This window comes from Lipotes vexillifer, unplaced genomic scaffold (assembly GCF_000442215.2).
Source record: "Lipotes vexillifer unplaced genomic scaffold, Lipotes_vexillifer_v1.1 scaffold821, whole genome shotgun sequence".
Lineage (NCBI taxonomy): Eukaryota > Metazoa > Chordata > Mammalia > Artiodactyla > Lipotidae > Lipotes > Lipotes vexillifer.
The window spans coordinates 102,022-126,950 of NW_006799328.1; the positions used below are offsets into that span (position 1 = coordinate 102,022).

Sequence of the window (24,929 nt, forward strand, 5' to 3'; positions counted from 1 at the left end):
GCAGGAATAAATTACTCGATGTAATATAAAGTAAATAGAGAAATGAAAATATAGTGTAATTTAGGAAACACTTTCAGAGTTGAGAAAGAACAGTGACAGATTGAATGTGCACTAGTCACACATTGAATCACTCAAAGGACTCAAGTGAGATAAGTACATAAATAGTTTGAGTTAGGATATTATATTTAACAAGTGTAATTACTAGGTTCTTCTCATAAAGTACCTTAATAGAAAAAAAAAAAAACTGTGTTCATCCTCAGTAGACTTGTTGAGAATAAACTATTCATACAGTACCAGATAGAAAATTAATATTAAATGACAACAGTGTTTCTTTTTAGCAATCCAATTTTTGACCTAGTTTTATTACTTTAATCTAGCAAATATCTAGCGTCATGGCTGATGTGCTACTTTGCCAGTATCCTGCAAAATCTAGTAAAATTCATTAGAAATTCATTAGAAAGCAGTAACTATGCAGGCTGATAATTAACTTGTAATTTTTAGTTTCCCATAAGTTATTGTTAGCATCAAGCATGTTGAGTTTTAGGCTAAATTTGCGGTAAGATATGAAGTCATGATGGAAATACCAATCAGTTTACAGCTCACAGTGTGACTGGCATCATTGCTCTCATGTTTGTTCCCTTTTTAATGTTGGCTGGCATTCATGATTTGGTTTGATTTATGCTTGCTCCCCTTTGCCATCTTACATATTCCTTAACCATATTGGGATTTGACTAACAATATTATTTAGACATTTGGAATAACAGCAGAATTTTTCCACAGAGACTTGGTAGATGAGGCTAAAAACTATCTTCTGTTGCCTCAAGAACGACCACTAATGCAAGGACCAAGGACAAGACCACGGAAACCTATTCGATGTGGAGAAGTACTCTTTGCAGGTTTGGATCTGTGACTAAACCGAATATTTTCCCACTTGAGAGACTGTCATTTGAGTAGTCCTGTGGTTGGTTGTGATATCTGTAAGAAATGCATAATAATTTATGATGTGGACTTCCCTGGCGGTCCAGTGGTCAAGACTCCGCGCTTCCACTGCCTGGGGCACAGGTTCAGTTGCTCGTTGGGGAATTAAGAACCAGCATGCTGTGCAGCACATAGCCAAAAAAATAAAATATTTTTTTAATTGTAAAAAAAAAAATGTTCACACCTTTTAAAAACAAACAAAAAATAATTTATGATGTATCTTGACTCTTAATTCATGATTCAACACTGGTGCTCTCCAAAAGAGTGCTGCATTTTTATATAAATCTAAAAATGTCATGCAGTGGATGTTTTGTTATAATAAATCATATGCATGAATTTTATATTCCAGTGTGCCAGTCACCTCATAATTACATGGAACTGTCAAGAAACATCTTACATTAAACAGTTACCCTCTTTCCTAGCTCTCCTGAGCTAGATTGAGCCCAAGACATCCTGCTGTATCATTCTGCTCCCACTGTCTGCCCCTAAATATCTGAGAACTTTCAATCTTAGATATTTCACTTCTGTGCACATAAATTCAGCTCTCTTAGTCACTTGAATAACAACTTTCTCACTGTTTGGTAAAACTTCTCACTAGTTCTGTCTTAGTCCGTTCAGACTGCTATAACAGAAAACCATATACTGGGTGGCTTATAAACAACAGAAATTTATTTCTTATAGTTCTGGTGGCTGGCAAGTACAAGATCAAGGTGCCGGCAGATTTTGGTGTCTGGTCTGGTGAGGGCCCACATAGACTCCGTCTTTTCATCTTTTGCTATGTCCTCATGAAGGGGCATGGGATCTCTCTGAAGTCTCTTTCACAAGACTACTAATTCCATTCAGGAGGGCAGAGCACCTCCCTAAGGCCTCACCTCCTGATACCATCACACTGAGGAATAGATTGCAATATATAAATTTCAGAGGGACACATTCAGTCTGTAGCAAGTTCTTTCTCTTCAAATTTCTTTTTAAATCCTGATTCATGGAACTAGCTGGAACCTATTGTATTCTTTGTATTTATGCTCCCACATTTCAGTAATTCCATGGCTATTAAATGTAGGCTTCCTCGGATTCTGTTTGATATGTTAAGTGTTATATTCCTTTTCATCAGGGAATTCTGTGTAATCACTGGGGCATAGTATCCTTTCCCTTCAGCCTAACCACTTGCCTATCTTTTTCCCTTCAATTTTATTTTCTCTTGGCATGTGGGAATGTATTTTCCCTTATATTTTTAGAAGAAAAATTTGATAATTTATGTTTGAGATCTCCTTTTTAAATTTTTTCATCTAAATTTCTTCACATAGAGGACTGTAGCATTTCTTCAAGAAGAAAATTGATGCCACATTTTCTTTTTCTGTCTAATCCTCATCAGACTTTTTCCTTCTCTTTTGAAAGATTCCTTCATTCCTGTTTTAGATTTCAAACTTGATTATTAATTCATCATGTACTGAATTCTCCCATACTCCCAGTATCCTGTGTCTCTTGTTTATTGTTATTAATAGATTTATTTCTATTATCATTCTTTTTTATTCCTATGACTTTCATTCCTATATATGCATGCACAGGTACATATTCACATACTCATGTGGGTTTACTTGCTTGCATGCTCACACCTATGTACATCTGCCTCCTCACTCCCACATACCATCTATAGTTGCCATAAATCGGTGAATAAATTCATTGCCAGATCTGGTTAAGTTCCCAGGGAGGTCTTTATAACATTTGTTTAGCTTTGTTGCTTAAACTAGATAAATTATATTGTTAAAGGTCTTTTATTTATAAAAGTAGTTTATGTGCCAGCTCCCTATACCTACAAGAATGCTATAAATTACATCAGAGTTTCTGTTTCCCCAATTATGGAAGTCAGTTATCTATTTTTTTTTTTTTAATTAGAAGGATGCAAGATCTAATTATTTGGTACCTAAGGTTTATTTTCATGATGTCATGTTGGTTTCAGGAATTCTAGTACTAGTAGGGTCATCTTTGTGGAGGTAGATCCATTGTTATCAAGATCTATTAACTATTTTATTTGGCTGTTATGGTACCTGGAGAAGGGATGACAGTATACTACTGTTTCATCAGCCTCAGAACATTCTGGCAGTGAATTAAGAACTAGATTAAGGAAGAGGGGAGGATAATGGGAACTCAGGAGAAAATGGAACAGAAGAGAACCTTCCTATGATCAAAAGCTAGAAACTAAGCCAAATAGGTTTATGGAAAGTACAATACATTTCAGGTCCAGGGTTCTTTATGGATTCAGTGGGGGTTACCAATCCAGTGGAACTAGACAAGGTACACCTTTGGGGATGCTGAGAGACAATAATGTAGCTCCATTAAATAGAAATTTAAACTTGACTTGAATTACTCAACAGCTGCCATCTTTATCCTGCTGGTTCCCAGCATATTCTTCCAATATAACATGATTATAAATTGTCAGGTGCCATGTTTTCAATGTGTAACCATCTTCACTAAAATCTCATTTGCCTCTGTTGATTAAATCATGGTATTAATGAAATCACACTTTGCCTTCTTTAGAAGCCAGTTAAAATGGATCAATTTCATGATCTCAAACTTTTTTTTTTGCGGTACACGGGCCTCTCACTGTTGTGGCCTCTCCCGTTGAGGAGCACAGGCTCCGGACGCGCAGGCTCAGCGGCCATGGCTCATGGGCCCAGCCGCTCCGCGGCACGTGGGATCTTCCTGGACCGGGGCACAAACCCGTGTCCCCTGCATCGGCAGGCGGACTCTCAACCACTGCACCACCAGGAAAGCCCCATGATCTCAAACTCTTTTAGTAATCTCATAATTTCATATTGCTGATTGGGTATCTGATTCCTCTACTATATTTTTAACTACTTCAGAGCAAGGACAATTTCTGATTTATTTTTGTAGTTTCCAGATTGTATAGCAATCTTGTCAGAGCAGGCATCAATAAAGATTAATTCATGCTGTTGATCCTGAGGAACACTAGTGAGAAATTAGCATCGACCCATCATGATTAATGGAAAAGGAAAATTGGAAAACAATAATGGATTGCTAATGTCACTTTGTACATGAAAGACAACCTATTCTTATTTTTTTTAATATTTAATTTATTTATTACTTTTGGCTGCGTCGGGTCTTAGTTGCGGCATGCAGGATCTTCGTTGCGGTATGTGGGATCTTTCATTGCAGCACGGGCTCTTTTTTTTTTTTTTGCGGTACGCAGGCCTCTCACTGTTGTGGCCTCTCCTGATGGTACCTGGAGAAGGGATGACAGTATACTACTGTTTCATCAGCCTCAGAACATTCTGGCAGTGAATTAAGAACTAGATTAAGGAAGAGGGGAGGATAATGGGAACTCAGGAGAAAATGGAACAGAAGAGAACCTTCCTATGATCAAAAGCTAGAAACTAAGCCAAATAGGTTTATGGAAAGTACAATACATTTCAGGTCCAGGGTTCTTTATGGATTCAGTGGGGGTTACCAATCCAGTGGAACTAGACAAGGTACACCTTTGGGGATGCTGAGAGACAATAATGTAGCTCCATTAAATAGAAATTTAAACTTGACTTGAATTACTCAACAGCTGCCATCTTTATCCTGCTGGTTCCCAGCATATTCTTCCAATATAACATGATTATAAATTGTCAGGTGCCATGTTTTCAATGTGTAACCATCTTCACTAAAATCTCATTTGCCTCTGTTGATTAAATCATGGTATTAATGAAATCACACTTTGCCTTCTTTAGAAGCCAGTTAAAATGGATCAATTTCATGATCTCAAACTTTTTTTTTTGCGGTACACGGGCCTCTCACTGTTGTGGCCTCTCCCGTTGAGGAGCACAGGCTCCGGACGCGCAGGCTCAGCGGCCATGGCTCATGGGCCCAGCCGCTCCGCGGCACGTGGGATCTTCCTGGACCGGGGCACAAACCCGTGTCCCCTGCATCGGCAGGCGGACTCTCAACCACTGCACCACCAGGAAAGCCCCATGAGCTCAAACTCTTTTAGTAATCTCATAATTTCATATTGCTGATTGGGTATCTGATTCCTCTACTATATTTTTAACTACTTCAGAGCAAGGACAATTTCTGATTTATTTTTGTAGTTTCCAGATTGTATAGCAATCTTGTCAGAGCAGGCATCAATAAAGATTAATTCATGCTGTTGATCCTGAGGAACACTAGTGAGAAATTAGCATCGACCCATCATGATTAATGGAAAAGGAAAATTGGAAAACAATAATGGATTGCTAATGTCACTTTGTACATGAAAGACAACCTATTCTTATTTTTTTTAATATTTAATTTATTTATTACTTTTGGCTGCGTCGGGTCTTAGTTGCGGCATGCAGGATCTTCGTTGCGGTATGTGGGATCTTTCATTGCAGCACGGGCTCTTTTTTTTTTTTTTGCGGTACGCAGGCCTCTCACTGTTGTGGCCTCTCCTGTTGCGGAGCACAGGCTCTGGATGCGCAGGCTCAGCGGCCATGGCTCACGGGCCTAGCCACTCCGCGGCATGTGGGATCTTCCCGGACTGGAGCACGAACCCGTGTCCCCTGCATCAGCAGGCGGACTCTCAACCACTGTGCCACCAGGGAAGCCCCAGCACAGGCTCTTTGTTGTAGTGCACAGCCTTCTCTCTAGTTGTGGCGTGGGCTCCAGAGCACCTGGGCTTTGTAGTTGTGGTGCACAGGCTCTAGAGCATATGGGCTCTGTAGTTTGCAGCACACGGGCTCTCTGGTTGAGGCACACGGGCTCAGTAATTGTGGTGCAGGCTTAGTTGCCCCGCAGCATGTGGGATCTTAGTTCCCTGACCAGGGATTGAACCCGTGTCCCCTGCACTGGAAGGTGGATTCTTTACCACTGGACCACCAGGGAAGTCCCACAATAACCTATTTGTAAATAACACTTTTTAAAAGTTTTTCTGATTATAGAAGTGAATACACATGAAATATAGAAATATTTGTTAATACAGAAAAACATAAAGAAGAAAAGTTAAATCATCTGTCACCTCTTTTACACTATTAAAGTTTCCATTTTCATTTGTAGAGAAAAACCATTAGGTCTTTTTCTTACAACTGTATTGGTTTTCCCTGCTTTCTCAGTCTTTTTATGCTATCCAGATCTGACCTCTACTCTTGAGTGATACTGTTCCACTGACATTATTTTAGATCTTGACCCACCTCTACTTTAAGTCTCTACTTAAAACTTAATCCTTAATTTGCTTTGGTTTTTATTGCAATTTTTTCATAATCTTTGGAATGCCAAATTACCAGTTCTCACTTAACTTTGGAAAATTGAGTCTTCATTTCTTCATCCTGGAAGCCTAAGATCAAATCTATAATCTCAGTAGTTTTATTACTCAGCATTTTACTCCTACTGATGTCTTCTGGCTTGTCCTCTTGTTTTCCATTAGGTTTCTTGATGCTTCTCAATTCTGTGCTTGTGTTTTGTTGGGGATTTTTTTAGTATTCAGTTCACTGATCCTTATTCCAGACATTTTGTGAAAGTTGCCTACTTTAAGGTAACACTTTTTGATCAAATCTGTCTGTGAAGTAATTCTTTTCACAGTCAACATCTCATGCATATAAAACTATATGTCACCTTTTCAGCAATATTTTGTCTTAAGTGCATCACTTAACACAAATTGAGAGTTCTCACAGCAGAAACTATGCATACACTTTATCTTGCTAAGTACAGTGTATTGGCTTGTAATAATAACTTAGCTAGCTCTGTCCCCGTTATGCCATCACCTGCTGCCTTGGAAATCGTAATGCACATAAAATTGCCATGAGGCAGTGGAATTGAACAACTTTTTCCTTTGCTTGTTTCCCCAGGTCACAGGAAAGGTTTAAATTTGATTTCCTAACGGCCTGTTTTTTTTTCTTTAGTATCAAAGAACACAGATTATGAAGTGATATTAACTTGATTTGGAGCCATGTAATCCAATAAAAAGCTGGTTTTAATAGCTTTCATTATAACTTGTGCCTGAGGTTTAATAATTAGGCTGTTTGATTTGTCTCGAGTGCTTATAACCCTCACATTTGCAGCCAAATTTTATGTTGGAAGTTAAGATGTTTTCTCTGATATTGAAACTCCAGGTATATATCCCAGAACAGAATTCAAATTTAAGCAAATTAATATAGACAAAACTTACTGTGATTTAGTATTAGTTGAATATCATAATTTAAATGAAATCATAATAAAATAAAATGTGTACAGCATATTGAGATTTGAAATAAGGAGTGAGTTTTCAAATCCACCAGAAGGTTAGAAACATTCCCATTTTATTCTAGCTCAGGAAGTTACTGAGACCTCCAAGAAACCATTAGTTTTCAAATGTTTTGAGGTTAAGTTATCCTTAGACTTCACTTTTTAAGCTCCAGAATCTAGCTTTTATTTTAGATTGAAATAGAGATGATTTTAAAGAATAACAAATTAAATTTATCTGCTATAATTACACTTTTTTTCAGGGAACACTCAGAGAAGCTTTATCGAACTCAGTTTGAGCCTGTTATTCTGAGTATTACTTACTTATGAAAAATGTAATTTCTTCAAAATGTTTTCTGATCCTGAATGTCATGTTGGATATTGTAGAATTCAGAACAGACTGCAGATTAAACAGAAGGCAAAACATTTTATAAGTCATAAGAATTTTTGTATTATTTTTAGTCACAAGATGAGGTCATGAGCAGATGAGCTGAAATCCCTCTCCCCTAATAGAATAAAAGAATTTTTTTTTAAGCAGGCTTCTGAGGTATGGTTCTTCTTTTGGTTTTTGCTAATACATTACATTTATGTAGAGGCAACAGTCAAGCCCTAGTTTTCTAACTAAATTCAGTGTTCTAGCCATTAAATGCCACATTACTTACCAATATAATTTGAATTGGTGTCCTTGCCCTCCTCTGTAAAATGGACCTAATACTAACTTATTTAGAAAATTCTAAAGATTATAGCAATCCCAGTGGAATAAGTAAAAATCATAACTTATGTTTTAACCTGCTTCTAGAGGTGTTTGGTAAGTCTAAGCATTAGGACTTAACCAAATAAAACTTAGCAGTGAGTGATAACATTCTATGCTTTAGGACATTCTATGCTTTAGAATGATAACATTCTATGCTTTAGGACATTCTGTGCTTTAGGATGTTAGTGATAACATTCTATGCTTTAGTAACCATTTCTGTTACTTTCCCAGTTGGTGGTTGGTGCAGTGGAGATGCCATTTCCAGTGTTGAACGATATGATCCACAGACAAATGAATGGCGAATGGTAGCTTCAATGAGCAAAAGGCGATGTGGAGTTGGGGTCAGTGTTCTTGATGACCTGTTATATGCAGTAGGAGGCCATGATGGGTCCTCTTATCTCAATAGTGTTGAAAGGTAAGTAGGGTCAATTTGAAATTTTTTTCTCTCCTATTCATATTGTTATGTTTGAGATGTTAATTAGAAACAGATGTAACGTGTTGCTTTAGTTTTGTGTCTGTGGCACTAGCTGGCGGCCTAGACCACTTACTGGGACATACAAGTCCTTTATGATCTGACCTCCACCTGTTTTTCCAGTCTGTCTCCCCTAGCACACCACTATTCCTTAAACACGCTAGTGCAGACCCACCAAATTGTTTGCAGTTCCTTAGACATGCTGTCCTCTTTCGTGCCTCTTTGCCTACATATATGCATGCTGTTCGTTCTTCCCTGGAATATCTTTTCAAGATTCAAATGTTACTTCTTATGTAAAGCCTTCTCTGGCACCATACAGACAGGTTAGATACTCAGTCCTCTGATCTTTCACAAGTATTTTGAACATACCTGTACATATCACATTGGCTGTAATTGTTTATTGAAATGTCTTTTCCCACATCTGTGACAATGCCTGGCACATTGGAAACCTACAATAATTTATTTTTTAATAACTTCTAGCTTCTTGTTCTCATCCAACCCTTTTTCATTCAGCTGTGTTCTTGATACTTACCAAACATATCTATGAAATCCTGCGGCATATCAAGATCTAGAGACACAGATTGTATAGCTGGAAAGAAAAAACAACAACAACAACAGAGGGATCAGCTCCACAGAAGTTTTTTTAAAAAAAAACACACTTAAAAACAAATTGAGTTAACTAAATAAGGGTGGAAATGATCACATATTTACAACTTAATAACAGTGAAGCCCATGAATATAAAATGTGTGGTCTGCAACTAAAGTAATATTCAGAGGCAGATTTATATACATTATAACTTATGTGAATTCATTTGAAAATAAGAAAGACAGGAAAATAAATCATGCTTTTACATAAAAAAGTTATAAAAAGAGCAACAAAACCCAAGAAAATAGAAAGAAGAAGTTAACTGGAAAGAAAAATTAATGAAATTAAAAACAAATATATAGCTACAAAAAGAGCAATTTGATAGTATTTTTTTAAATTAAAAATGAAGAGGGGGACCTTCAAGAGAGTGGAGGAGTAAGACATGGAAATCACCTCGCTCCCCACAAATACATCAAAGATATATCTACAAGTGGAACAACTCCTACAGAACACCTACTGAACGCTGGCAGAAGACCTCAGACTTCCCAAAAGGGAAGAAAATCCCCACGCACCTGGGTAGGGCAAAAGAAAAGAGGAAAAACACAGACAAAAGAATAGGGATGGGACCTGCACCTCTGGGAGGGAGCTGTGAAGGAGGAAAATTTCCATACACTAGGAAGCCCCTTCACTGGCGGAGACGGCGGGGGGTGGTGGGGGAAGCTTCAGAGCCACGGAGGACAGCACAGCTACAGGGGTGCAGAGGTCAAAGCGGAGAGATTCCTGCACAGAGGATCACTGCCGACCAGCACTCACCAGCCTGAGAGGCTTGTCTGCTCACCCACTGGGGAGGGTGGGGGCTGGGAGCTGAGGCTCAGGCTTTGGAGGTCAGATCCCAGGGAGAGGACTGGGGTTGGCTGCATGAACACAGGCTGAAGGGGGCTAGTGCGCCACAGCTAGCCAGGAGGGAGTCCAGGAAAAGTCTGGACCTGCCAAAGAGGCAAGAGACCATTGTTGTGGGTGTACAAAGAGAGGCAATTCCTTCCCTCTGCCCACAGAAGGCAGAGCGCTGCCTAAGCAAGCTCCAGAGATGGACGCAAGCTGCGGCTATCACCTTGGACCCCAGAGATGGGCATGAAATGCTAAGGTTGCCGCCGCCGTCCACTAAGAATCCTGTGTGCAAGCACAGGACACTATCCACCACCCCCCGTGGGAGCCTGTGCAGCCTGCCACTGCCAGGGTCCCGTGATCCAGGGACAACTTCCCCAGGAGAACACACGGCATGCCTCAGGCTGTTGCAATGTCACACTGGCCTTGGCTGCCACAGGCTCGCCCCACATTCCCATTATGACTACCGTACCCCTCCCTCCACCCAGCCTGAGTGAACCAGAGCCCCCTAATTAGGTGCTGCTTTAACCCCCTCCTGTCTGGATGGAGAAAAGGTGCCTCAGGTCTTGGTGGGGAACATGCCTAAGGGTGACCTACACACAGGTGGGACCAAAACCAAAGCTGAACCCCAGGAGCTGTGCAAAGAAGAGAAAGGGAAATTTCTCCATGCAGCCTCAGGAGCAGTGGATTAAATCCCGACAATCAACGATGTACCCTGCATCTGTGGAATACCTGCATAGACAACAAATCGTCTGAAAATTGAGGTGGCGGACTTTAGGAGCAAGGTAGACTTAGGGTTTGCTGTCTGCAGCTGATTTGTTTTTCATATTTATGTTTATGTTAGTTTAGTTTTTAACACTTGGTATCATTGGTGGATTTGCTTATTGGTTTGGTTGCTCTCATTTTTTTTTATTATTATTTTTATGTTAATTTTTTTAATGTACTTTATTTTATTTTACTTTATTTTTTTCTTTCCTTTTTCCTCCCTTTTCTTCTGAGCCATGTGGCTGACAGGGTGTTGGTGCTCTGGCCTGGTGTCAGGCCTGAGCCTCTGAGGTGGGAGAGCCAAGTTCAAGACACTGGACCACCAGAGACCTCCTGGCCCCACGTAATATCAATCAACGCTAAGACCTAGCTCCACTAAAGTTAAACAAAGTGAGAAGACAGAGAACTATGCAGCTGATGAAGCAGCAAGGTAAAAACCCACCAGACCAAACAAATGAAGAGGAAATAGGAAGTCTACATGAAAAAGAATTCAGAGTAATGATAGTAAAGATGATCCAAAATCTTGGAAATGGAATGGAGAAAATACAAGAAACGTTTAACAAGAACCTCGAAGAACTAAGGAGCAAACAAACAATGATGAACACAACAATAAATGAAATTAAAAATTCTCTGGAAGGAATCAATAGAATAACTGAGGCAGAAGAACAGATAACTGACTTGGAAGAGAAAATAGTGGAAATAACTACTGCAGAGCAGAATAAAGAAAAAAGAATGAAAAGAATTGAGGACAGTCTCAGAGACCTCTGGGACAACAATAAACACACCAACATTCGAATTCTAGGGGTCCCAGAAGAAGGAGAGAAAAAGAAAGGGTCTGAGAAAATATTTGAAAGATTACAGTTGAAAACTTAGTCCTAACATGGGAAAGGAAAGTCAATCAAGTCCAGGAAGCACCGCAAGTCCCATACAGGATAAATTCAAGGAGAAACACACCAAGACACATATTAATCAAACTATCAAAAATTAAATTCAAAGAAAAAATATTAAAAGCAGCAAGGGAAAAGCAACAAATAACATTCAAGGAAATCCCCCATAAGGTTAACAACTGATCTTTCAGCAGAAATTCTACAAACCAGAAGGGACTGGCAGGACATATTTAAAGTGATGAAAGGGAAAATCCTACAACCAAGATACCCAGCAAGGATCTCTTTCAGATTCAAGAGAGAAATTAAAACCTTTACAAACAAGCAAAAACTGAGAATTCATCACCACCAAACCAGCTTTACAACAAATGCTAAAGGAACTTCTCTAGGCAGGAAACACAAGAGAAGGAATAGACCTACAAAAACAAACCCCTCAAAATTAAGAAAATGGTAGTAGGAACATACATATCGATAATTACCTTAAATGTAAATTGATTAAATGCTCCAACCAAAAGACACAGACTGGCTGAATGGATACAAAAACAAGACCCGTATATACGCTGTCTACAAGAGACCCAATTCAGACCTAGGGACATATACAGACAAAGTGAGGGGATGGAAAAAGATATTCCATGCAAATGGAAATCGAAAGAAAGCTGGAGTAGCAATTCACATATCAGAAAAAATAGACTTTAAAATAAAGAGTATTACAAGAGACAAAGAAGGACACTACCATAATGATCAAGGGATCCAAGAAGAAGATATGACAATTGTAAATATTTATGCACCCAAAATAGGAGCATCTCAATACATAAGGCAAATGCTAACAGCAATAAAAGGGGAAATCAACAGCAACATGATAATAGTAGGGGACTTTAACATCCCACTTTAACCAATGGACAGACATCATCCAAAATGAAAATAATGAAACACAAGCTTTAAATGAAACACTAGACAAGATGGACATAATTTTTATGTATAGGACATTCCATCCAAAAACAACAGAATACACTTATGTGCTCATGGAACATTCTCTAGGATAGATCATATCTTGGGGCACAAATCAACCTTGGTAAATTTAAGAAAATTGAAATCATATCAACTGTCTTTTCTGACCACAATGCTATGAGACTAGATATAAATTACAGGGAAAAAACTAAAAAATCCAAACACATGGAGGCTAAACAGTAGGCTACTAAATAACCAAGAGATCACTGAAGAAATCAGAGAGGAAATCAAAAAATACCTAGAAACAAATGACAATGAAAACATGACAACCCAAAACCTATAGGATGCAGTAAAAGCAGTTCTAAGAAGGAAGTCTATAGCAATACAATCCCACCTCAAGGAACAAGAAAAATCTCAAATAAACAACCTAACCTTACACCTAAAGCAACCAGAGAAAGAAGAACAAAAAAAAAAACCCCAAAGTTAGCAGAAGGAAAGAAATCATAAAGATCAGATCAGAAATAAAACAAAATTGATAAACCATTAGCCAAACTCATCAAGAAAAGAAGGGAGAAGACTCAAATCAACAGAATTAGAACTGATAAAGGAGAAGTAACACCTGACACTGCAGAAATACAAAGGATCATGAGACATTACTACAAGCAACTATATGCCAATAAATTGGACAATGTGAAAGAAATAGACAAATTCTTAGAAAAGCACAACCTCTGAGACTGAAACAGGAAGAAATAGAAAATATAAACAGAACAATCACAAGCACTGAAATTGAAACTGTGATTAAAAATCTTCCAACAAACAAAAGCCCAGGACCAGATGGCTTCAGAGGCGAATTGTATCAAGCATTTAGAGAAGAGCTAACACCTATCCTTCTCAAACTCTTCCAAAATATAGCAGAGGGAGGAACACTCCCAAACTCATTCTACAAGGCCACCATCATCCTGAGGCCAAAACCAGACAAAGATGCCACAAAAAAAGAAAACTACAGACCAATATCACTGATGAACATAGATGCAAAAATCCTCAACAAAATACCAGCAAACAGAATCCAACAGCACCTTAAAAGGATCATACACCATGATCAAGTGGGGTTTATCCCAGGGATGCAAGGATTCTTCAGTATACACAAATCAATCAATGTGATACACCATATTAAACTGAAGAATAAAAAACATGGGATAATCTCAATAGATGCAGAAAAAGCTTTTGACAAAATTCAACACCCATTTATGATAAAAACTCTCCAGAAAGTAGGCATAGAGGGAACCTACCTCAACATAATAAAGGCCATATATGACAAACCCACAGCCAACATCGTTCTCAATGGTGAAAAACTGAAACCATTTCCTCTAAGATCAGGAACAAGACAAGGTTGCCCACTCTCACCACTATTATTCAACTTAGTTTTGGAAGTTTTAGCCACAGCAGTCAGAGAAGAAAAAGAAATAAAAGGAATCCAAGTCAGAAAAGAAGAAATAAAACTGTCACTGTGTGCAGATAACATGATACTATACATAGAGAATCCTAAAGGTGCTAACAGAAAACTACTAGAGCTAATCAATGAATTTGGTAAAGTAGCAGGATACAAAATTAATGCACAGAAATCTCTTGCATTCCTATACACTAATGATGAAGAATCTGAAAGACAAATTACAGAAACACTTCCCATTTACCACTGCAACAAAAAGAATAAAATACCTAGGAATAAACCTATCTAAGGAGACAAAAGACCTGTATGCAGAAAACTTATTATAAGACACTTATGAAAGAAATGAAAGATGATACAAAGAGATGGAGAGATGTACCATGTTCTTGGATTGGAAGAATCAACATTGTGAAAATGACTACTACCCAAAGCAATCTACAGATTCAGTGCAATCGCTCATACTACCAATGGCAATTTTCACAGAACTAGAACTAAAAGTTTCACAATTTCTACTGAAACACAAAAGACCTGAATAGCCAAAGCAATCTTGAGAAAGAAAAATGGAGCTGGAAGAATCAGACTCCCTGACTTCAGACTATACCACAAACCTACAGTAATCAAGACAGTATGGTACTGGCACAAAAATAGAAATATTTATCCATGGAACTGGATAGAAAGCCCAGAGATAAATCCACACACATATGGTCACTTTATCTTTGATAAAGGAGGCAGGAATACACAATGGAGAAAAGACACCTCTTCAATAAGTGGTGCTGGGAAAACTGGACAGCTACATGTAAAAGAATGAAATTAGACCCCTCCCTTACACCATACACAAAAGGAAACTCAAAATGGATTAAAGACCTAAATGTAAGGCCAGACACTATAAAACTCTTAGAGGAAAACATAAGCAGAACACTCTATGATCTCTATAATCACAGCAAGATCCTTTTTGACCCACCTCCTAGAGAAATGGAAATAAAAACAAAAATAAACAAATGGGACCTAAGGAAACCTAAAACCTTTTGCACAACAAAGGAAATCATAAGCAAGATGAAAAGACAACCCTCACAATGGGAGAAAATATTTGCAAACGAAACAACTGACAAAGGATTAGTCTCCAAAATATACAAGCAGCTCATGCAGCTCAATATCAAAAAAACAACCCAACCCCAAAATGGGCAGAAGACCTAAACAGACGTTTCCCCAAAGAAGATACACAGATTGCCAACAAACACATGAAAGGATGCTCAACATCGCTAATCATTAGAAAAATACAAGTCAAAACTACAATGAGGGGACTTCCCTGGTGGCGCAGTGGTTGAGAGCCCACCTGCCAATGCAGGGGACACAGGTTTGTGCTCCAGTTCGGGAAGATCCCACATGCCACCGAGTGGCTAGGCCTGTGAGCAATGGCTGCTGAGCCTGCATGTCTGGAGCCTGTGCTCCGCAACGAGAGAGGCCACAATAGTGAGAGGCCTGCGTACCGCAAAAAAAAAAAAAAACTACAATGAGGTATCACCTCACACTGGTCAGAATGGCCATCATCAAAAAATCCACAAGTAATAAATGCTAGAGAGGGTGTAGAGAAACAGGAACCTTCTTTGCACTGTTGGTGGGAATGTAAATTGATACAGTCACTATGGAGAACAGTATGGAGGTTCCTTAAAAAACTAAAAGTAGAACTACCATATGACCTAGCAATCCCACTACTAGGCATATACCCTGAGAAAACCATAATTCAAAATGAGTCATGTACCACAATGTTCGTTGCAGCTCTATTTACAATAACCAGGACACGGAACCAACCTAAGTGTCCGTTGACAGATGATTGAATAAAGGAGATGTGGCACATATATACAATGGATTATTACTCAGCCATAAAAAGAAACAAAATTGAGTCATTTGTAGTGAGGTGGATGGACCTAGAGTCTGTCATACAGAGTGAAGTAAGTCAGAAAGAGAAAAACAAATACTGTATGCTAACACGTATATATGGAATCTAAAAAAAAAAAAAATGGTTTTGATGAACCTAGGGGTGGGACAGGAATAAAGACAGACATAGAGAATGCACTTGAGGACACGGGGAGGGGGAAGGGTAAGCTGGGACGAAGTGAGAGAGTGGCATGGACATATATACATTACCCAATGTAAAATAGATAGCTAGTGGGAAGCAGCTGCATAGCACAGGGAGATCAGCTCGGTGCTTTGTGACCACCTTAGAGGGGTTAGATAGGGAGCGTGGAAGGGAGATGCAAGTGGGAGGGGATATGGGATATATGTGTACGTATAGCTGATTCACTTTGTTATACAGCAGAAACTAACCCAACATTGTAAAGCAACTATACTCCAATAAAGATGTTAAAAAAAAAAAAGAATATAGTCTACGCTCCATGATTCTGGTTTTCATCATCCATTGCACAAGGAGAAATATACAAGGGTGATCACTGTTTTTAATAACAAAATGTCACAGACAATGTAAGGATACATCAATAGAAATATGATTTAAATAATATGTGGCACACACAATATAATTAAATAGTCCAAAAGAGAAATCTAGAGCTATATCTATTATGAATAGATATCAGAAATATACTGAGTGAAAAAGCAATGCGTAATATGTGGCATTACTTATGTACAGAAAACATGCTTGCATATAAAGAAATATGTATATGTGGGTAGATATATACCTATTTAAAAGAATTTTACTGAAAAATATTCAAGGATGTACACCAAATCAAAATGGGAAAAGAACAGAAGTTGGGGGGAAATCAAAGAGAACTTTAGCTTTATTTATAACATTCTGAAAAAAATTTTTAAAGGAAATATATGTAACTTTTTAAGTAAAACTGAATTTCAAAAACTATAAATTAGACTGTCACATATTTAGTTATTTATCAGCCCATATTTGGGGAAAGAATATATATATCATATATATATCATATCATATATATATATATATCATATTATATATCATTGCATATATAAACATAGCCCTCTCTGTGTAATACGAACTGTGTTCTTGACGTGTTCTCTGCAGGTATGACCCCAAAACAAACCAATGGAGCAGTGATGTTGCTCCTACAAGCACCTGCAGGACAAGTGTTGGTGTGGCTGTGCTTGGAGGCTTTCTCTATGCTGTGGGTGGCCAGGATGGAGTGTCTTGCCTCAACATCGTTGAGAGGTGATTTTTTTAAAGTCATTTTCAGTTTTTTAAAAGAAACAATTTAGGACACTAGGGATTCACTATTCAGTAGATTTCCCATGGGCTTTAAGGAAAAAGTTTTCAGTTAACTTTAAAGTCTAGGAAGATGAAAGATATAACCCAATTTTTAAAATTATGTGTTACACTGACTGAGCCTAACATTGAAGTGTTGGAATCATATTTTAAATTTCATTTTATATATGATATCAAGGATACCACTTCTGAAATCTGTTCTGATTTTTTTCCCCCAGTAATTGGAATGACTTTGCTCAGACTTCCTCCAGAAAAAATGATTAAAGCAATAATTCTTTGTGTAGCATACCTTATAAAAACTCCAAGGTATTTTGTATGTGGATTCTCATTAATTCTTTTTTTAAGCTTTTATTTATTTGTTTGTTTGTTTGTTTATTTTGGCTGCACTGGGACTTTGTTGTGGCGTGCAGGGTCTTTGTAGCAGGGCTTCTCTAGTTGCGGCGTGCAGGCTCAGTAGTTGAGGCATGCCGGCTCTCTAGTTGCGGTATGTGGGATCTTAGTTCCCCAACCAGGGATCAAGCCCAGGCCCCCTGCATTGGGAGCATGGAGTCTTACCCACTGGACCACCAGGGAAGTCCCTGGCCCCTCTCATTAATTCTTGAAGTATACTTGGGGAAATCTTGGTGGGTTGCCATGATTTACTGTATACTTTTTTTTTTTTTTTTTTTGCGTTGGGTCTTCGTTGCTACACATGGGCTTTTCTCTAGTTGCAGAGAGTGGGAGCTACCCTTCCTTGCAGTGTGCAGGCTTCTCATTCCAGTGGCTGCTCTTGTTGCAGAGCATGGGCTCTAGGCACACAGGCTTTGGTAGTTGTGGCTCACAGGCTCTAGAGCACAGGGTCAGTAGTGGTGCATGGGCTTAGCTGCTCCACGGCACGTGGGATCTTCCCAGACCAGGGCTCGAACCCGTGTCCCCTGCATTGGCAGGCGGATTCTTAACCACTGGGCCACCAGGGAAGCCCCTGTACTTTTACAAATCAGTTAATTTTGGTGAAATAGATTCTGTTTTTAATTTCTTGCCCTGTCATTTTTTTATCATTCTATCTTAAGAGATTAGGTTTTGGAGTCTCATGCGCTATGATTACTGGCAACAACATACTACATTCTCACTTCTTAAAAAGAGATAAATTTTTGAAATAACATTTACTAGTTGGGTTACCGTGTTTACGTAGAAGAATTTAACTCTGTCTTGGAGATAAAGTTGCAGGTAACTCTTGAAAGTAATGCCAGTTCCTTTTTATCTGTCAAGAAACTTATTTCTTCACTTTCAAAGTTCTATGCAAGAGGATTCTGGGAAAATAACAGCACCAACAGCATAATTTTTTAATCTCTCCAAATTCCCACATAAAAACAGAGCAATAAACAGAAAAGCTATAAAACTACAGGCAGGGACTTCTCTGGTGGTGCAGTGGTTAGGAATCTGCCTGCCAGTGCAGGGGACACAGGTTCAAGTCCTGGTCTGGGAAGATCCCACATGCTGCAGAGCAACTAAGCCTGTGCGCCACAACTACTGAGCCCGCAAGCCACAACTACTGAGCCCACATGCCACGACAACTGAAGCCTACAGAAGCCACCGCAATGAGCAGCCCATGCACTGCAAGGAAGAGTAGCCCCCTGCTCACCACAACTAGAGAAAGCTCGCGCGCAGCAATGAAGACCCAGTGCAGCCAAAAATAAATAATTAATTTAAAACAAAAAACCTACAGGCAAGTTTTGGAGCTTGGTTGTATGACAATGTAAATGTACTTAACACTATTAAACCACACACTTAAAAGTGGCTATAATGGCAAATTTTATGTACATTTTACCACAATTTGATTAAAAAATCCTATGGACAACATTTTAAATAAACTAGGGTAAAGGGTGTCTTTGTAAACCCCAAAACACAAGTAGGCAAAGACAAACTCCCAATAGCCAAAAGACTGGCATGATATCATTGTCTGTGTAGGAGAAAACAGCGAGAAGCAATCAGAAGTCTGCAGATGTAAGAACAGAAGAAACCCAAAATACCCAATACATATTTACTAGAAAGTGTGAGGGGAAAATTTATGAAAAACAGCTAAAACTAAGAAAAGTTTTGCTCACTCCCATAACAGAGTAAGTGCAGTAAGGGACCTGCAGTAAGACCTGAAGGATTTACTGGGGTTTCTCAACCTCAGTACTACTGAAAGTTTGGATAATTTCAGAAGTTAATTCTTTGTTGGGTGGAGGAGGGGCTGTCCTGTGCACTATAGGGTGTTTTAACAGCATCCTTGGCCTCTACCGATTAAGTGCCACTAGCACATGCCTGGTTGTAATAACCAAAAATCTCCCCAGACGTTGCCACATGTCCTGGGGGGTGGGGTTGGAGGCACAATCACCCCAGTTGAAAACCAGTTGGGCTAAAGCTATCTAGTCACTAGGAACCCTCAAAATTGACCAGCCAAGATGGCTTTCCAGGACAGGGCCCACACTTCTGGGAGCAGAGTCAAAATTGAGCAGAACAAGGACAACAGATACAGTGAAAAGAGAAGGCCAGGTTAAAAGTAGGAGTATTGAATAAAGCCAATACATCTCAGGAGGCAAACCACTATATTTTTTAATGCTACATGAAAAAAAAAAAAAAGGGAACTCCATGAAACTGGAAATATTAGCACAAACCACTCTTTCTTCTAAGAGTTCAGGAAAACTCATTTCATGTAAAAATGAGCAACAGAAAGGTATTGAGGCTAGATCCCATTAAAGTTAATATATGAAGAGAGAATAAGCAGCAATTACGTCTCTATAGAGAATGAAAGCATACCAGAAAGTTACAACTACAGGACAGATCAAAACTGTAATCAAATATATCAAAAAATATGCTAAAAAGCATTAGGAAAACAGTGCAAGATATGAAAACACACAAGTCAGAATCTGAAAAGCTCAGAAATGAGGTGACAAAACTCAGAAAAATATTAGAAATGTAAGAAAAAATCACTTTAGAATGAAGGGTTAAATTAGAACAAATAAGCAAAACAGATAATGCCAAAAGACAAATAGAAGGTGAAAAAGAGGAAAGTTTTAAAGTCAAAAAGAAGTAAAGAGGTAAAAAGGATTTGAGAGACAGCAACAAGTACTGAAGACAGGTAAAAAGCCACTATACAGATAATAGGAGTCCATGAAGAAGAAAATGAAAACAAGGGAACAGAGCAGATGCTAAAAACTGTGATTCAAAATTATTTTCCTGTTGTAATTTTTTAAAAATTGAAATGGTTTATTGAAATAATACACTATATCCTCTGAATACTGACCCAGAACAATGAACACTAAGATATATTCTAATAAAATTACTGGACCTTGAAGAAAAAGGAAAAAAATCCTTTAGTTATCAACAAAAAAATACATGTTACTTATAAGGGAAAAAAATTTAGATTATTACCAGATTTTTTTTTTTTTCGGTACACGGGCCTCTCACTACTGCGGCCTCTCCCGTTGTGGAGCGCAGGCCCAGCGGTCATGGCTCACGGGCCCAGCCGCTCCACAGCATACGCTATCCTCCCGGACCGGGGCACAAACCCGCGTCCCCTGCATCGGCAGGCGAACTCCCAACCACTGGCCACCAGGGAAGCCCCTATTATCAGATTTTTTGAAGCAATACTTTACGCCAGAAGAAAATGGAGTAACATATTTTGGATATCCAAAGAAAATGTAAGCCAATGATAAGCCAATGATCTTTTACCTAGAGAAACTGACCTTGAAGTATAAAAGGCAGAGACAAACTGTTAACATGTAAGAAATCAGGAAACATTGTTCCCATGAGTTTCTGAGGAATCTACTGGAGAACAAGCTTCAGAAAAATTACTAGAGAGAGATTGACAGAGGACTAATAGTGAACATGAAACATACAGTAAATCTGAGAACTATGACTAAATAAGGGTTATAAGAGAGTGTAGCATGCCCTGGCTGTATCGTCACTCAATGTAAATTAGTTCAACTATTTTTTAAAGCGGAGGAAGAATGGGAAGAGATATGCAGAAAGAAATTTTAATTCTCAGGAATAGTGAAATGATAATATTGCTATTTTAAGACTGCTATGTGTATAATGTGGAATAAAGGAAATGAGTATAGGTTATTCTGATTCTGTCCTCTTCTGTATCCTTGAAAACCAGGAAGATATGGAAGAATATGGATGGAAAATAGAAGAGTTTTAAGTAAAACACCTTGTGCTGAATTTGAGTTAAATTTTTCTTAAAAAAAAATTATATTCTAGCTCTATCAACTGAAGAGGCCTAGAAATAATGACCAGCCAAGTCAGTGAACATCTCCATTCCCTGACTGTCTTGAAATTCCGTTTCTCACTAAAAGAAACCAGGGCTTCTTAGAGAAATGTCTGATTCCAGATTTAGGACAGGGAATGTATAGATGAGCCTGGACCATCTTGTCATACCAGATAGCAAGCAAGCTATCAAAGACTACTAGATATCAAAAAGATTCAAGAGTCAATTTGAAGATGTTCCACTGACTAGAGATGACACAATTTTAACCTTAAAAGAGATAACTGTAATTGATTAAAATCCAATAAATATATTTAAATCTATGGGTTCCTGTTGATATTTTTTTAAAAACCTAATTAGTTACCTTTGGAAGATTTTATTTATTATCTTGAAAACTAGTAAGCATATATCCAGGCTTTCTTGTACCAACTGTATCACATATGAATTGGGTAATAAAATAGTAGGAAACAGAGGCAGAGAGAGAGAGAGAAAGAAACAGAAGCAGAGAGAGAGTGAGAGAGAAGGAGAGGCAAGGAGGCGGGGAGAGAGAGAGAGGATCCATAGATAAGAGGATTGTTTCTTTTTAAAAAGTATTCCAGCAAAAGAAAATAAAGGATAGAATATCACCATATTGCAACACTCAGTAAATTAATGCACCTAGGAATTAATAACAGCTCCTAACATACCACCTTCTGTAGTGTTGCCAAAGGGACCAAATGTGGTTTGATCTAACCTCTGAATCCAGCTGCCAGTTTGCAGAACATACAGAGGACAGGCCAATGTGTAGAGCTGCACTGTAAGTGTACAGTCGATCAAATCTATATTGTGGGAGAAGTTGCAGGTCAAATGCCCCAGGTTCTAAAACATGAATTCTGGGAGTGGGGGAGGGAGAAGGAGAATAGAGGAAAAACCTGTAGAAAAAAGGAGACTTTTTAAAAATATGAAAAAGTGGTCCAGTTGTTAACACCCCATGCTTCCATGGCAGGGGGCACGGGTTAGATCCCTGGTTGGGGAACTGAGATCCTGTGTGCTGCGTGGCACGACCAAAAAATAAAAAAATACAAAGTAAGTAAATAAAAATACAAAAATAAATTTAATAAGTAAGAGTAAGTGTCTAGGGATGCACACGTGGCTGATAAAACTATAAAGAAACACAAGGAAGTGATTACTGTAAAAGTCAGGATAATGGTTACCCTGCCTGGGGGAAGGTTTTGAGATTGGAAAGGGACACATGGAAGGGCTTCCAGTGTGGCAGGCAGTTATTTTTCTTGGCCTGGATGGTGGTTATAAGTAGACTTTCCTTATAATAACTTATTAAACTATACATTTGTTCTTGTGTGGCTTTCTGTATCAATATTTTATTTTACAATAAAAGGGTTTAAAAAGTTATGCAAAGGCTTTTGCTTCTAATTAGAGTGCAATAAGTAGTGAGAGCCATCATTCCCACTGCAACAACTAGGAAAAAATGACAAAGTACAAATATCATATTTTTAAAATCATCAGAGACATGTAGAAGTAACAAGGACTAGATGAGCTAAGAGTCCACTGAAGAAAGAGCCCATATTATGTGAGCTGAGATCATCAGCTATCTTCTTCCCAAAAACATCTGCCAAGTTTTAACATGGTTTGAATACTGGACTTGGTCTAGGCAGAGGGGTTCTCCTGGAGGAGGATAAATCAGTGGAACTTTTGATAGTTAGGTAGGCTGGCATGACAGATTGGATTCTGGAACATATTTTTGTTTTTCCCAGTGGGATGTTTGCTGAGTGCTTGGGTAGCACAGGAGAGTAGTGGACCAGGTTAAATGAAATCTCATGCAATCTTACAGTGCTTAGAAGATAAAGTCCTACTATAGGGAGGGGCCTGCAACAAATACATCTCATCCTTGAGACATTTAAAAACAAAGGTGGACTGAGTCTAACTAAAGCTCAGTTCCTTTTTTTAAAAAATATTTTTATTGGAGTATAGTTGATTAACAGTGTTCTGTTAGTTTCACATGTACAGCAAAGTGAATCTTTATACATATACATCTATCCACTCTTTTTTAGATTCTTTTCCCATATAGGCCATTACAGAGTATTGAATAGAGTTCCCTGTGCTATACAGTAGGTCCTTATTAGTTATCTGTTTTATATATAGTAGTGTGTATATGTCAATCCCAATCTCCCAATTTATCCCTACCCCAACTTCCCCCGGTAACCATAGGTTTATTTATTTTTTTCTTATTGGTGTAAAATTGCTTTACAATATTATGTTAGTTTCTGCTGTACGATGAAGTGAATCAGCTATGTGTATACCTATATCCCCTCCCTCTTGGATCTCCCTCCCACCCCCTCCCCCAATCCCACCCATCTAGGTTGTCACAGAGCACGGAGCTGAGCTCCCTGTGCTATACAGCAGGTTCCCACTAGCTATCTATTTTACACATGGTAATGTATTTAGATGAAACCTAATCTCCCAATTCATCCCACCCTCCCCTTCCCATGCTGTGTCCACATGTCCATTCTCTATGTCTACATCTCTGTTCCTGCCCTACTAATAGGTTCATCTGTACCATTTTTCTAGATTCCACATATATGCATTTATATACGATACTTGTTTTTCTCTTTCTGACTTACTTCACTCTGTATGACAGACTCTAGGTCCATCCACATCTCTACAAATGACCCAATTTCATTCCTTTTTGTGGCTGAGTAATATTCCATTGTACATATGTACCACATCTTCTTTATCCATTCTTCTATCGTTGGACATTTAGGTTGTTTCCATGTCCTGGCTACTGTAAATAGTGCTGCAGTGAATACGGGGGTACATGTGTCCTTTTGACTTATGGTTTTCTCAGGGTATATGCCCAGTAGCAGGATTGCTGGGTCATATAGTAGTTCTATTTTTAGTTTTTTTAAGGAACTTCCATACTGTGTTCTCCATAGTGGCTGTATCAATTTACATTCCCACCAACAGTGCAAAAGATTTCCCTTTTCTCTACATCCTCTCCAGCATCTATTGTGTGTAGATTTTTTGATGGTGGCCATTCTGATGGTGTGAGGTGATACTTCATTGTAGTTTTGATTTGCATTTCTCTATTAGTGGTGTTGAGCATCTTTTCATGTGCCTCTTGGCCATCTGTATGTCTTGTTTGGAGAAATGTCTATTTAGGTCTTCTGCCCATTCTTTTTTTTTTTTTTTGCGGTCCGCGGGCCTCTCACTGTGGTGGCCTCTCCCGCTGCGGAGCACAGGCTCCGGACGTGCAGGCTCAGCAGCCATGGCTCACAGGCCTAGCCGCTCCGTGGCACGTGGGATCTTCCCAGACCGGTGCACGAACCCGTGTCCCCTGCATCGGCAGGCAGACTCTCAACCACTGCGCCACCAGGGAAGCCCCTTCTGCCCATTTTTTGATTGGGTTGTTTGTTTTTTTAATAGTGAGCTGCATGAGCTGTTTATACATTTTGGAGATTAATCCTTTGTCCATTGATTCGTTTGCAAGTATGTTCTCCCATTCAGAGGGTTGTCTTTTCGTCTTGCTTGTAGTTTCCTTTGCTTTGCAAAAGCTTT

At 38.7% G+C, this 24,929-nt stretch overlaps 1 protein-coding gene across 1 annotated transcript in view; it reads left to right on the plus strand.

Annotated features, from left to right (window-relative positions):
* The window catches only part of KLHL20 (kelch like family member 20), an 82,199-nt gene that overhangs the window by 43,837 nt on the left and 13,433 nt on the right, over window positions 1–24,929 (plus strand). Inside the window, exons 6-8 of the mRNA XM_007471601.1 lie at window positions 781–896; window positions 8,156–8,339; window positions 16,949–17,092. Coding sequence (XP_007471663.1) covers window positions 781–896; window positions 8,156–8,339; window positions 16,949–17,092 — 444 coding nt within the window. The remainder of the gene's footprint in view (window positions 1–780; window positions 897–8,155; window positions 8,340–16,948; window positions 17,093–24,929) is intronic.